The sequence below is a fragment of the Copadichromis virginalis genome, linkage group LG19 (genome assembly GCF_057382275.1).
Source record: "Copadichromis virginalis isolate Kocher_CV1m ecotype Utaka linkage group LG19, C_Virginalis_male_GT1.1, whole genome shotgun sequence".
Classification (NCBI taxonomy): domain Eukaryota; kingdom Metazoa; phylum Chordata; class Actinopteri; order Cichliformes; family Cichlidae; genus Copadichromis; species Copadichromis virginalis.
Window position 1 is genome coordinate 15,027,670 of NC_140636.1, and position 14,934 is coordinate 15,042,603.

Genomic DNA, 14,934 nt, shown 5'->3' on the forward strand with positions numbered 1-14,934 from the left:
AAAACAAGGGAGCGATGGGATATTCAGAAGAGGGGGCGTATTTGCCCAAACACACAGTATAATGGATTAACAATACAAAAAGCCATACTTAGATTGGATCCAAGAACAAACTGCAGGATATGAGGATCATCTGGCACAGTGGGAGTTTGTGCTTTATGATTGCTCCTATTGCAGCAGGATGAGCGTCGTGATAGAGTACCATCATTATAATAGTGTAGAAGTGCCCGATTGTTCTCGTTAACACCAAGCAGTAAGCATCTTCTTTACTTCAACTCATTTTCTGATATTTGCTGGGTTATCAGTTATTTCCAGACTTTATTGAGGACACAGATCATGAGTGGGTCCACAGAACAACAATGATCATTTGTCTTTTATTTACGATGACAGCATGACCTCTACAGTTTATCACACTTTATCTTAAATCATAAAAAAATACTAATGCAAGAAAGTGAGGTTGTGATAACCCCGTCTAATGTAAAGTACCCGATGAAGTGAAAAATAATGATCGTATTTGTCACCGTTTGACTCGCTGTCAGAAAAGGTCTCAGCGCTTCCATCCAATTGAACCGACCTTCATCTTGATGAAATTTGAAAATGAAATGAGTCTACAGCAGGAAGCAGTCGAAGCCATTTTGTAAATTAAGATTGGGCAGATAACTTGAGGCCACTGGCTTTTTTTGGTTTGTAATAATATAACAGTAAATACCGTGTTGTGACACACTCAGGTCGGCCGGCGCGTTAGCCGAACACACCTGCATCATTCTGTCTGTTCCAGCAGGAAAAGCCTGGCTTTACGTGCCGTTGCACGCTGCATCCTACAGCACTTTATTTTTGGATTATATGCTACAAATAAAAATATTACCATTACAGTGCATAATAAATAGTGAGCTACTTCTAGTTACGATCTTTGCAAAGGTAAAGGAAGAGAGCCAGGAGAAGAAGAAAAGTGGAGCACTTTATGTCAGTAAAATGAATTCAACAGTAGAACCTAATTAACTTCCCTCCCCTTTGAAAACCTCTCACATTCATCTAATTTAGCAAACTTTAATAAAGTGCTGTGCGCACATTCGACTCAAAACAACAGACGAAAATCCTTTTCTGGCAGCTCACTGATGTTCTGCTGAAAGATCCTTTTTATTCCGTGCACTTTATCAGAGCGCAGACTTCAGTGGGCGACTCCACATAGAGCGCATTAATTGGACAGAGAGCGCAGATATATCTTCTGATTTTTGCCTGGCTGTTCGTTGCTGGTAACAGAATTCTGCGTCTTCGGTGGTACGTAGGCTCCTTTCATTGCACTGAATGTCGAAATGAAGCTATGAATAGAACCGAGTACCTACAGTGAAGCACTGCATATGAAACACAAGGAAATATGGAGGCCATCTGTCATGCACCATTACTACATTATTTTCATCAGTCAGTATCACACATGTGGAAATGCAGCACTACGGCGTGACACATACCTCTTTTCAGGAAGGAATACAATTCGGCATGTCATCACACTTATGTCCCAGTACATTCTCAGTCTTTGATTCCTGAGCGTTAGGATGATAACTTACAGTAAAAAATACATCATCACCTCTGAGCAAAGCCTGTTATTCCAGTGTCAGACAAATGTAATAATTTAGAGCGTCTCTGATGAATTCATCCGTACAGTCCAGAAAATGTGTGCATGTTTGATAGCAAACTGTATGTGTATGCAGGTAACGGTAGCTACATACTGTGACTCTACTGGTTTGCAATTTTAGTTGGGAATGATTGTAAATGCAGAATTATTTTCCAACAAAATGCAGCTGTATGCAAAAGTCTGCCCACACCTTATTTTACCTAATGATGATTGTTAATGAATCCAGACGGCTGAGACGTCAGTGATGTTAGCAGATGCAAACCTCTGCATGTGGCACATTTGATATTTTTTATTATTTTTAAGCCACTGAATTTAAAAAAGTTATTTTTTCTAACACCTGTGCACCGCTGAGGTTGCATTCACTGTAAAATATCAACAGAATAAACAATTTGCTCAAACTTTTGCAAACAGCTGTAACAGTAGAGGATCCCAGTTCCACTCAGCATTGTGCAAACATCATTTCTCATGTTCTTCTCTCTTTAAACCCGTCCATCCAACAGCTCACATAGTAAACAGTATCTCTTTATATAGTTATATGATAACTGCCAATATTTACTTCACCCCACTTTAGAGTGACAATGCAAGTAGAGCTCAAAATAGGTCAAAAAAAGGAAAGTTGCCATAATCATTGCAAAGACGGCTGTGACCTTGTACACTCTGGACTGTTTCTACAGTCTATTAGTGAGCTCTTAAAAGAGTCTCTTAAAATAAATGTGTACAGCATTTGTTATGCAGGATCATCCATTGATTTGAACCAGCACTCTGAGGATGAGGAGTCCTTTCCTGGGAGATGATTCACATCAGAGATGACAACTGCTTCAGAGAGCTTCGTACTGCTATCAGTGAATGTTTATGAAACATTATTGTTCAGTGCATTTATCACTGCAGGAGTTTATGACATTCTCGCACTGTGTTGCAGTCCATGAAATGCAGTTTTGCTGCTACCAATGCAGTCTTTTTCCATGGACGATGTAGAAGGAAGTTCTTGCTTGAATGCCAACAATCCCATGACATTTCGATGCGCACGTCGCTGTAAGTGCACTGGCAGCTACAAACCAAAAGCTATGAATATAATTTTCAGCTACATTTCGCCTGCTGAGAATGAGGTATGAGCTCACAGAGTGAGAGACACATATGTGATTTCTGCGCTGTTGTACTCGTATCTGCCACTCCACAGTTCTACACTCGCACTCCTGTACATCGAGTCTCGCCTGTGGCCCCTCTTCTGCCACCTGTACCACAAAAAGGCCTGCTCAGATGAAGCTGCTTCTGGACTGCCTGGGACATCCTCCTCCACAGGTCCCACAGTCATATGGGATACAGCCACACACTCCAGTATCTCTGCTGTAACATCATCTGACTCCATGGATAGCAGGTCCTCTGAGGTTATCTCTTGGAGATCTGGGCCTGATGATAGAACAGGTTCTGAGGCTGGACTTGTGGGTCCAAAGTCTAGTTCCAGTGATGTATCAGGAGATACCGAACTAGGAGGGGATATTGTGACAGTGACCTGTGGTAGGATGTCATGTAATCCCGAGGCTACGTCCTGAGACATGTGATACTCCGTAGCTGGGTCCAAACAGACAAACTCTGTTGATTCTGAAGGATCCAAAGGGCCCATTGCAGCAGGGTCAACAGATGGTAGAGGTGAACTTGAACTGTCTGACTGGTACATGGGTGGGTCTAAATCCTCTACATTTGATAAAGAGTCAACACTAATGTCAAAAGGCTCTGGTTCAGGATCCATAAACACTGAGTCCAGATCATCTTGATCCAGGGAAGTCAGCATGACCAAGTCAAAATGGACCAGATCAGCGTGATATATAGTGGTGGTGTCCAGTGGTTCTGGAAGAGGTGGCCAGTCTGAGTCTTGAGACTCTTGAGATTCAGGGTTTGGTGGAGTTTCTACAGAGCTGGAAGCAAAAGTTGAGACGGATGTTTTCTCCTCATCAGGGAGGTCGGAAGGATGATCGGGAAAGGTGATAATGGGATCTGGATCTGTGACACTGCCGGGTGGACTCGCAGGATCGTCCGAGTCAAGATACTCTGACACAACAATAGAAGGACATGTTATGCCGCTATCCAAATCAGACAGTGTAACAGGATCAAACTGAGGAGTTGGTGCATCACAGACTGAGGTTGAGCCTTGACTAATGGATACGGGCGATTCTGATGGTTGAAGTTCTTCTTGTGTTGGGTCTGAGGAATCTGTATTTTCCAGTGCTGAATATGTTGAGGACGCAGCAGTAGGATCTTGAGGGCCTGAATCTGGTTTGTCCACAGTGACAACATCTGGAGACTCTGAATCTGACATGATGTCATAATCCTGTTCATCTGGTGGTGACACTGTAACTACAGGGACTGGGTATGGCAGCTGTATCGTATCCTTGTGAATTTGCTTGGAGTCTGGGGGGTTTGTGTTATCTGTGAAAGATGGTTCAGATTGGGGTAGGGAATTATTACGTGGACCTACATCTGTTTGTTGTGGAGTGATTACCATTTCCTGTTCAGGTGTTGATGAACCCTGAGGACTCTCAGGGGCTGTTTCTAAAGAAAGTGGCGCTGTACCGTGGGTGGTGAGTGTTGGCTCATTAGTGGCCATGTCAGAGGAGCTTAGAACTGCACCGTCGACTGCAAGCTCCGATTCAGCTCTGGTGAGCACAGCAGTAACATCAAGTGTCTCTGGCTTGACTGCTCGAACAAAGACAGGAAGTATTGGATCCAAAGAAAGTGGTATGGCACTTTCTACGTACATTGACTGTGGAGAGGCAAGAATGCTCGGGTCCATCGAGAGCTGTTTTGGCAGGCCTCGGCGGGCCCCTTTCTTTTCGTCTTTTTCTTCTGGACAATTAACAGCTGCATCTGCAGTGCTCTGCCTGACCAAGACTTTGCTGCGGGCCTGGGTCCCCACCGATACCTTGGATATTTGGGGCTTTTTCTCTCTAGCCCCCCCAGCGCCTCTATCTGCAGTGGAGGTTCCAAATCTTCCTGCCCCGGGCCCGGGTCCAGGCCCCGATCCCGCTCCAGGCCATGCCCTTGTTCCTGTCCCTGTACTAGGTCCAGCTCCTGCACCCAAGCCTGCCCCAGCTCCAGCGGCCATGTTGCCTCCCTGGGGAGACCATGTGTTATAATGCTGCGTGAAAGTGTTGAAATTACTGTTGAAAGCACGAAGTTCTTTACAGAGGTCCCTCCTGAGTTCAGCTAGCTCTCGACGCATGGCCGAGACCTCTTCCTTCCACTGCATGCTGATAGCGGCAGCCAGTGTAGCCGACTCTTTGATACTGGCCTGGATGGCCTTTGGTGATGGCCGTTCTGGAGCACTAGCTCCAGTGGATCTGAAGAGGCTCGGAGAAACAGGTGGTCCAGACAAGGGTTTGGCTGTAGCCCCCGTGTTGTCTTGGTGGTAAAGCCTGTCTCTTCTGATGGGGCAGCCTAGATCATCATGAGTCAGAGGGACTGTGTCTGCCAAATCCTCATGTATTCTGTCCTGGTCAGGTAAACAAGAGTCTTCCTGCACATAATTTCTGTCTGGAAGACAAATGTAGATATATATATCTGTAATATGGCCAAAGGTGTGAGCAGCTGGAGAGAATGTGCTTTTTATTGTCACAATGCAGTAACATCAAGTCATGCACTGAATGCCATGAGTCAAAATAAGATAATAGCTGAAATGTACAGCAGTGATTATTGTGCCAATCTCCTCGTGTGACTCCCACAGATGTATAGCAACAATATGTCATATTAGCATTTAGACAGCACTCCCATTTTGACTCATTTATGCTGATGGTTTACACTGCCTTCTCATCCTTAATTTCTAGCATGCATTCTTCACATCTTTTCAATGCACAAAGCTGAAACTCCTAGCTCCTGGAACACATCATAGAGAATGGACAATTTCGTCTAATCAGCGAGGTGTGCGAACAGTCCTTGCGTGCTCTTCGGCTTCCGTTTGAGGTAAGGAAATGTGAACTTTGTGCAGTGAAAAGAGGCAAAGATGAGCAAATATTCCAAAGCTTTTCTCATCAATCAGGAAGTACAGTATGAACCCTATTGAAAATGTCAAGTCCAGTTTGACTGACTAAATCGAGTTGCCCCATTTCCAAAACTGGGGCCAAATGCATTGCACCAAACTCTTAAGAGATCTTTGAGTTTACTGAGAAAGCAGTGTAAGCAAACATTTATAGGTATGAAGAATTGATCATAAGCACATCTCCAGATGTCCACACCTCTAACTCTCCCTATTATAGCCCATATAGTTGGATCATGAATCTACTGCGAGAGGAGGTGGAATCCACTTGGACTTCTTGTCCGAGCCGTTTCTCTTCTGTTCTTCCCACATTCTTCATCTGTACAAGGACGTATCCTTTCCTCTGTGAATCCAGCAATCAGGGAATTGTTGAAACCAGCAACAGCTTACAATTTGTTATAATGAATGCTCAGTATCAGAAGTAAATGCATGTTTCAGCTGAGTAATTTGCACGTATGATACATATGACTAACTAGTGCGACAGTTCGGTTACCGCTGTAGTCAGCTGATCCGAGTGTAGACACAACTGTCTGCAGCTCTGTAATATCATCTCGTTGTGCGTAAACGTGAGCTTGAGACAAAATAACTTGTGTGAATTAAACAGTCTGTGAGTGAAAAGCTGCTTTTGCAGCACCGTGTAAACTCGCTTCAAGTAAAAACTTCATGTGGTGTTTCCAGCGAGACGATAAAGCTGCGTGCTCACTGTCACCATGTGGCACAACAAAGAAATATATGCAGTGGAAAAAGCAGCAGGTGTCCTTATTCTGACCTGATTTTTATTTCAGACACTTTCCATTTGTGATTTTCAATAGGGTTCATAGCTTTACTCTTTGATGCATCCAGTGGATGAGCAGATGAAGCACTGTATCCAAAGTACGAACAGCTCACAACTGGTCACTACAAATGCCTCAGTAAAAATGAACACATACAAGAATGATTCATGCAAATATTCTGAAACTGTTTGACAGTATGAGTTGGCACTAATAGTCTTTATGTATCCATAACCACACATCCTTGTTAAAATAAAACGTATTAGTGTCACATGTCCACTAATATATTGTGCAGATTTATGTTTAACCATGGTTACCTGTGGTGGACCTGATGGTGGAGGTGACGGTGGAGGCCATGGGGGGAATGCAGTCGTCATCTTGGGAGTAGCCAGCCTGGATGGCTCGCAGGTAGCTGTGGCTCCGGGTTCGGAAGCAGCCGGGCAGGTCCAAAGCGTCCATGGCCTGGGATTCCACCTCGCTGAACACAGACTCGCACACAGACTCAAACTGGCCATTAATTTCTGTTTCACTCACCTGAGAGAAACAAAGCCATAAATAAGCTCCATCGATCGAGGGTAGTGAGGATACATATTTTTATCGGTTGGCTGTAAACCTCCACTTTTTCTCACTTTAAAATCATAAAGAAGCAGAGTCTGTGAGAAGGTTCGTGGAGTCAAGGTCGTACACTGTCAGAGAGTTCGTGACACATTTGTTGTTGGATTTGATGTGAATGCCTTTAAAACAGCAGAAACTGTTTAACCGTTATCTCTCCACTCTCATTTGGCAATATCAGGAATCAAAGATAAACATCTTGTTCGACTGGGATTAGGAATTAGAGGAAGTTTAGTTGAAATGCTGGGACTCCAAGCAAATCAATATCTCTCTTTTACTAAGGAGATGAATATCTCAGCAAGCCCCACTGGAATCCTTTAATTTGTCCAGATAAACAATGTGCAGTAAAGTGTTGAGACTAAATTTATGTAAGAAAAATTATGCCTGGGCTTTGAAAACAATACTCAGTGCCGTGACAATGAAACTGGGAGAATCGGCCTCTTTAAGTGGGATTTTAAATGAAATGACTTTGTTAAATTTTCCTGGAAATTAAAGCCAACCCCTCTGGCTCCCTCGGGGATCCAGGAAAATCTGTGCAAACCTAAAGGATGCGCACTCACCTGGCTCACTTGGCTAACACAGCTAGCCTGACTGAGGGTGCTGACAGCCCGCATATAGCTCTGATTCCTGGAGCGAAACTTGGGTGAGTTGTAGTTGGTGGAGGGATCCAGGGCAATGCTTGGGTGCATGTCCCTGGTGGCTTGCAAGTGGTAGCTCTGACTGAACAGAGAGAGAGACAAAGAAAAGCAGGACAGGAGTGGGACTACAGCCATAAAGCAAATCAATTAAATATAATCTGACTGATAAACAAGCATTTTGTGTAACACGATGAAGAATTACTAAGCACAGCTGGCTGAGCTTGAGAGGGAGGCTGGATGACACCGTGGCTCTTAGGCTGTCTCTTCCTGTTCCCCCCTGCTACATTCATTCGTGTCCTTAGAAAGGCACTTTGATTTTTGTCGTGCTGAAACATCCAATCAGTGCTTGGAAATGAGGGAAATGCAAATCAGGGGCTAGTTAGTGAGCAAGCACTTTGGAGAGCACCCCAGTGTCAGCCAGGTCAATTAAACGTGCTCCCCCAGCAGTGCAGGAGAGGTGCTCAGAAACCCACGGCTGGTTAGGAATCTGCCGAAGAGAAAATGACTCGGAAGAAATGTGCTTTAAGTAAAATAAAGAATACTATGTGAGCCGCTTTTGGAATAGCAAAGTGAGGTTGGGTTCCCTTCGCCAGATCTATTTCTAATGACAGGCCGGGATGAGTAAGCAGTTTCTGGGCTTTTTATAGAGATAAACGCTGGTGTTTGGCAGCATGAAAATGCCAGTGTGATTAAAAGTCTCCCAATCCATCTTGTGATGCTGTAGCAAGGCCCTGCGTATTTGCAAAGTAATATCAACTTTCTGAACACTCAAAGACATGCTGGGGTAGAAACACCCAGCGATTAAGTGTAAATGTTGTGGTACAAGCACCACATATCTTATTTTTAGCACTATATTTAAAAAAAAACTCTAAAAGCACGCTGATGTAAAGAACAGCAGGAAAAATCAAATCTGCATTGTGTGCATCATTGCCTTGTGCTTTGGCAGTATGAGCAGATTGCCCCAGGTGACCTTTCATTGACTGGTCTTGAGTGTTTGCGCTGTAAGGCGTCCATATTGAATATGTCAGCAGGGCGGCGAGCCAGCTGGCTCTGACATCTGACCGCTGCAACGTGGCAGCAACAGAGAGGCAAGGGGAGGAGCTGAACCTGTATTCACCTCAAGTCTGCAGCAAAATTGGTGATGTAGTTACGCATGTCACTGTTGATTTTATCCAGGCGGTAAGAGCTGTGGGTAGAGAAGAAAACAGAGTTACTGGGTCCCACAAGGAGCTGTTGGATGGATGTGACATCACGGAATGTTTGCTTGGGAATTCTCACCAAAGCGCCGCAAACATTAGGGTGACACCGTATGACCGTCATGGCGTTTGTGTGATGAGGAAAGTGGGTGGATGCTACAGTTAGAGTCAGCTGGCAGGTTGAGACAATGTAACACGTTCACACAACGAATGGCAACATGAGGAGTGCGGTACGAGTTGGTCCACAGTCGGTGAAGAAAAAAAAGGATCTGATGATGAATGCTGAACACCACAGCTACAGTGAAGCATCAATCACACTCTCTTTCTCTGTGTGGCTAATTACATTTGGTTAATTGAGCTAAATGAGGACAAAAACACTTTAAACTTTAAAGCTTTTAGCTGACAAGATCAGATAGAAGTGCACCGGCTGATGCTTGAAATGTGCATGACTTCGCCCATCGCTGCCTGTAGAGCTGTCTATTATCAGCAGCAGAGTGAAGGGAGGCTGTTTTGAGAATGCGTCGGCCCTTTATCAAATCATGCCACAGCAAATTTCCTCTAATGTTTCTGATTGGTACTAATGCACTTCCATTGTTGGCCAATATCACAACAGGGGATGATGGGAATCTCACACTTCCTGCTTTTTACGCTGCCAGTGAAAGTGCTGTTAGTGGTTAAACAACGTGCATTTTAAGCCGAAACCATTTCATCCTGGAGCAAAAATTCAAATAATCATTTGATTTAAGGGAACATTAAAAGAACGGGGACAAAAATTGGGAAACATGCTTGGGCGTAGGTGTGTTTGATAAAGAGCAACGCCCTGCAGAGATCTTTACTGCAAATGTTTTCTAGGGTTTTGTCAGTGTGGTGCAAGAAAGCAGCAATCCTGAAATACCTTAAAGAGGTGAGAATGTGAACAGCAGAAAATTGAGTTTAATGCACCTGCAATCGCCGAACCAAGACGACTCACAGCTGTCTGTGATAAGCTCTCGTATATGCTGTTTAAGCCATGAGCGCCAGCATCCAGGAGGCTGCGGTCGTTGAGAACGAGACGCTATGTCGTGGAAGATTAAAAACGCTCATTTTGCTACAGTGCTTTTGTTATACTAGAAATAGAGGCACAAAAGTGAAGAGACGAAGCTCTGGAAACAGAAAAGCAGCATATCTATGCATGACACGTCCCACGCAGCCACGAATCAATGAATTGGAATTCCGCTCTTACCTTGAGATCTGAGGGAGAAACGCTCAAACACAATGTCATCTAAATGAGTAATTACAGTATGTTGAATCAAGAATTATCGAAAGCTTTGCCAGTGTTAACTCTGATTAATTATAGCAGCCGGGAGCCAAACAAATGCGAGTTTTTTTTGGAAAGTGCCGTAAATGCGCGTGATTGATCAGCTTGTGCGATCAAAGTCAAAGTGTCGTTTAAAGACAGGGTGGCGGCGACAGATGTCAAGTGGAGATGTGCGTGTGCACGCGTGTCAGCGCACCCCGTTATCAGATGTGACATATGATTACTGATTGACTCATTATGCTAATGACTCATAGTGAAGTTTGCCACATGCCATTCAGTTCATCATCATTAATACTTTCTTTAAATATCTTTGGCAGGTCTGACCACGGCACAAACAGCCATTCATATTCATTTCATCGCAGCTGTCAGCTTTACAGGACGCGTGCGGCCCGGGCAGGCGTGGGGCGAGCGGATGATCATCTAAAACAATCACCTATCTTCACTTCTCGGCTCCACCCGCTCAGCGAAGCAGCGATGCATTCTTTACTGGTGAGGCGAACAAAGAGGCGACCCCGTCAAACACGAGAGCCCGGAAGAGTGAGGCGAGGTGACACGACTCGACAGGCTGTTCTCGCTTTAACGTGATTTGCTTCAGGGACCTGGTGCTGTCAAATTTGTGTTTGGCCAATCTGTACGCCCCCAGAGGGACATCGAATTGGTACGAGTGCAGAGGAAATCCAACCTGCGCCACTTCTGTCTTAGATCCAATCTAATTCCATCCCACGAGGCCGTTGAACCACAACAGCCTCAGAGCTCTCACATCTTTGACATCATTTACAAACATGGAGCGCAGCGCTACGGTGACACAAGCTGAAAGTGGTCAGACTTTGAAGCACCTCTTGAGATATTAACGTGCTCAGACAATTAAGAAGTATCACTGGTTTAAAATATCACCTGGTGGCTTAATTATGCAACCAAATTAAGTCTTCTTCAGGTCTAATTTCTTTTCAAATTATTGACTTAAAGTGTTCAAGTGTAAAAAGCATCTTTGTCAGTGCTGCATGCAGAGTATAGGCCAGTCAGAAAAACACTTTGAGGGCTGATTTATAAACCTCGGCGCGCTCTTTCATATACAAATAATACACAAAACTTTCAGTCATGACAGTGTTTAGATTAAAGCTGCAGGTCGATCCGTGTCTCCAAGCTGACCTTCTCACATGTTCTTGTGCCTGAAAAAACTTCAAGAGGATAATAAAAATAATAATAATATATAATAATAGTTCAGGTCTTTAAATGTTTCAGGCATCTGGTACTACGGGGTCTTTTGATGTCTGATCTCTGTAGATTTGAAAGTCTATGAAAAGCACAGTTTAGAAGTTCGGGGACTGATCTGATTTACTGCTTTACTGCCACTTTATTAGGTACACCTTGCTAGTACCATGATGGACCCTTTTTCTTTAATTCTTCGTGCTTCAACAGGTTGCTGGAAACATTCCTCTGAGATTTTGGTCCATGTTGGCACGACAGCATCACACAGCTGCACTTCCATGGTGTGACTCTTCTGTACCACCACAACCCAAAGAAGCCAGTCTGAGATGATCTGAGCTTCGTGACTCGGTGCGCGATCCTGCTGAAAGCATGTATCAAAATATCCGCCACTACACCACCAGCAACCTCCACCAGTGAAACCAGGCAGGATGGAGCCATGCTTTCATGGTCTTTACAACAGATTCTGACCATGCCATATAAATGTTGTAGTAGAAATCAGAATTTCGGCATCTTTTCTCTCTCCATCGCTCTTCTCCTCTATTTTTCTTCTCCTTCTGTTAACTGTCTTCCTAACCTCTCTTTCTTTCTCTTCCCTGTCCCCCGGTCCTGTCCTTTCTGATTGTAACAACTCAAAATGAAAAAAATAAAATAAAACCTGAAAAATAAATTATAATAATAAAGGTCAAATAAGATAAGACAATCAAGTGGACCAGTATAGCAAATGCTGTAATGTCTACTTGGGGAAATAAATCTGCTGGGCATTTTTCTTGGCCTTCAGGCAATAATTCTGATCCACGTCCAAATCATATCTGACAGATATTAAAACTTAAATATGTAAAAACACATTTTTATCCAACAGTTTTATTTATTTACTTTCATCACGTTTATATTTATGGTTCTTATTTGTTTGAAAAACAAAGTGAACTCGTAAACAAACACTGTGATTGTATTGTTCTGTACTCAAACCGTAATTCAATCATTCACAGTGTAGGAATTAGTATGTTAATGTAATTGAAAAACCTATGGCCATAACCCGAGGTTAATGGCATCATCAAAAACTAATTGGGGTCACGAGTTATCAAGCCTGGTGTCCAATCAATGACACAGGCTTGCAGGAGTGGGTCAGAGCTACTGTAACACACTCGGGCAATTTCAGTGTGCTCTTCACAAGGATGTGAAGTGCGAGTTGGCTTGGAGGAGAGAGATCTCTGAAACGTTGGCTACAATCTTCTCACTGAGGGTTTCAGTATTAAACAAGCTGTATATAGAGACAGTTTAAGGCTGGGGCTACGCGCCCCACATGTTGGGATAGCTAACGATAATTATTTTCACTATAGACAGATTTAATAAAAACAACACACAGCATTACGTTAGCATGCAAATACCACTGACTGCTGATATACATCAACTAAGAAGCGGAATATTCGTGTATTTGTGGCAGTTTTGCCGTTGTTTGCTCACACTAAGAGTAAACTGAATTTGTCACGTGTTTTAAAGGTTAATATCAGGGTTTAGTGGCGGCAGGCTGATGCAGCAGGACAATAAACCTTGAACTAAAATTCCATCTTTTGAAGCGGAGCGGTCGGAGCCCTAACCTTAACCTGACGTAGATGTTGTGGAATTACCTCAGGGAGCCGTTCGCACAAGATTAAAGCGCACTGCTGATTGGAGCATTTTCTGTCTGGACAAAATGTTTCCGTTACCTCACACATCTTTGCCATTTCTCTACTGCAACTTCACTTCCAGTATAACGCATGTACACCTGCTCATATAACCAGGCTCTTTTAGTGCCGCGCTAAATCAATGCCAAGCTGTTGGATGCCACATTATGATGTTCTCAGAGCGCGCGATCAGTGGAGTATTAGTACTCTTCAGTAATGACACCTTTGGGGACGTTCCTGGCATTTAAATGAATGCACCGACCAACCTTCTCCCGCAGACTAAATGCCATCAATGGACTGGGAGTCAGGCCCCACAGCCTGATCCATGAGTGTCAATACTTTTCTTTCAGCGGAGCCCAGCAGACTCGGTCTAACCGCTGAGAGGGCTATTATTCAGAAGAGCCTTGGAGGACAATAACTGCAACTGATAGCCCTTCCTGCTGTTGCATCTTCATAAATCATTCACTGTTTATGTCTATTTAAAACGGACGGTGATGAAAGCTTTGCAAGGTGTGACAAAAGTTGCATATCTCACTGATTACACAGAAAGAGCTTCTGAGGTAGATGTTAACATGGCCAGACTCCTCATATCAGCATGATCCTCGCTGATCACCAACCATAACATTTCATTTGTCAGTATATATCCTCTGGATCACATATCTGGCTTATTATGTAGTCATGAAAGAGAAGTATTTAACAGTAGAAGCTGGTTTCTGGATATCTGCTGACCTACTTCCTGTTCTGTTATCCTGCAGAGAGACGTCGCAAACACTTTGCCAGAAAAGCTCGCAATTAATCCTTCTGCTGTGCGTGTGTGTCTGTGTTTTCGCGAGGGTCGGGTTAATAGTGGCGAGGTGCATTAATGGATTCCGTGGGTGTTGCCCATGGACGTTTCCACGCTTCTGTGGAAAAAAAACAAAACCGTGTGATGGAAAAGCCTTTTAAAAACCTGCCTGAAGAGCGAGAGTAGAAGAGCGAGGGACTCATCGGTGTGTGTGGGTCGTGCATCTTACTGTGACTTTCTGACAGTGCATACCACAAATTACGGGGCTGTCACCGGCCACACTGCACACTGAGGTCAGACGCAAGGTCATCTTTGCATAATGCCTCCAATTTATGTCATTATTTGCTTTTAGGCTTGTGCAGACCCGAAGCTGAGCAGACAGACAGTGTGATTTATGCAGAAGTCTCAGCAGCCCTGTGATGAATTTTTCCTACCCGCTCGTCCCCAAGTGGAACACATGGCGCGAAGGAGAAGCTGAACAGGATATACTTACATTATGCAGCAGAGGCAACATCAACCCTGAGCCACAGGGGTCGTAGTTCTGCCCAAATTTCAAATAAATTTAGCAGAAAAGGTGTATTTTTTGTTAAGTATTACAGCTCTATAAACAGGCTCCTCCTATTCAGGGTTTATGTCTTTATTTAGCAGGGTGCTGGACAGTAGTGCTCATCCACCTCATGTTTAAGGTGCAGATAAAAATGAAGATGAAAAGGTGAATGGGGCCGGTGCAGAAGCCCCACCCACCAGTCACTGGTTAACATACCTGCCCCCCAAGCCCCAGGGTAGTTCAGTATTAATCCTGTTACCTGGGTAAGTTTGATCTAAAAATAAGTGTGGTCAAACAAGACCTCATTTTTCCTGCAGCATCACCTGCTCTGAGTGGCTTCTTCAGAGTTTAGTCCACCTTCCACATTATCCCCAATTTTGCCTCCAAGGTTCTTTCTGTCGTCACCTGAACTGAAGAGCACTCGAAGTGATTTTAGTTAACAGGAGAGAAAACAAGTGAATTAAAAGTTAGGTTTAGAAGTAAATCTAAAATGTTTTTACTCTTAAATCAAAGTCTTACTGGAAACACATCACAATCATCGGCGTAGATCACAGAACTACCGCAGA

The 14,934-nt window shown here is 43.8% G+C and overlaps 1 protein-coding gene across 6 annotated transcripts in view; it reads right to left on the reverse strand.

Moving 5' to 3' along the window:
• The window catches only part of dlgap2a (discs, large (Drosophila) homolog-associated protein 2a), a 147,271-nt gene that overhangs the window by 25,473 nt on the left and 106,864 nt on the right, over nt 1-14,934 (reverse strand). For 2 of the 6 annotated variants that reach the window (XM_085442580.1, XM_085442582.1), the window contains 4 exons: nt 8,792-8,860; nt 7,597-7,756; nt 6,742-6,958; nt 4-5,155 (listed from right to left, as the gene is read on the reverse strand). In XM_085442580.1, the coding sequence (XP_085298706.1) occupies nt 2,742-5,155; nt 6,742-6,958; nt 7,597-7,756; nt 8,792-8,860 (2,860 nt within the window). In that variant the 3' untranslated portion in view covers nt 4-2,741. Of the gene's footprint in view, nt 1-3; nt 5,156-6,741; nt 6,959-7,596; nt 7,757-8,791; nt 8,861-14,934 lie in introns of those variants that run through there. The other 4 variants (XM_085442581.1, XM_085442583.1, XM_085442584.1 and 1 more) reach the window with 3 other exon arrangements.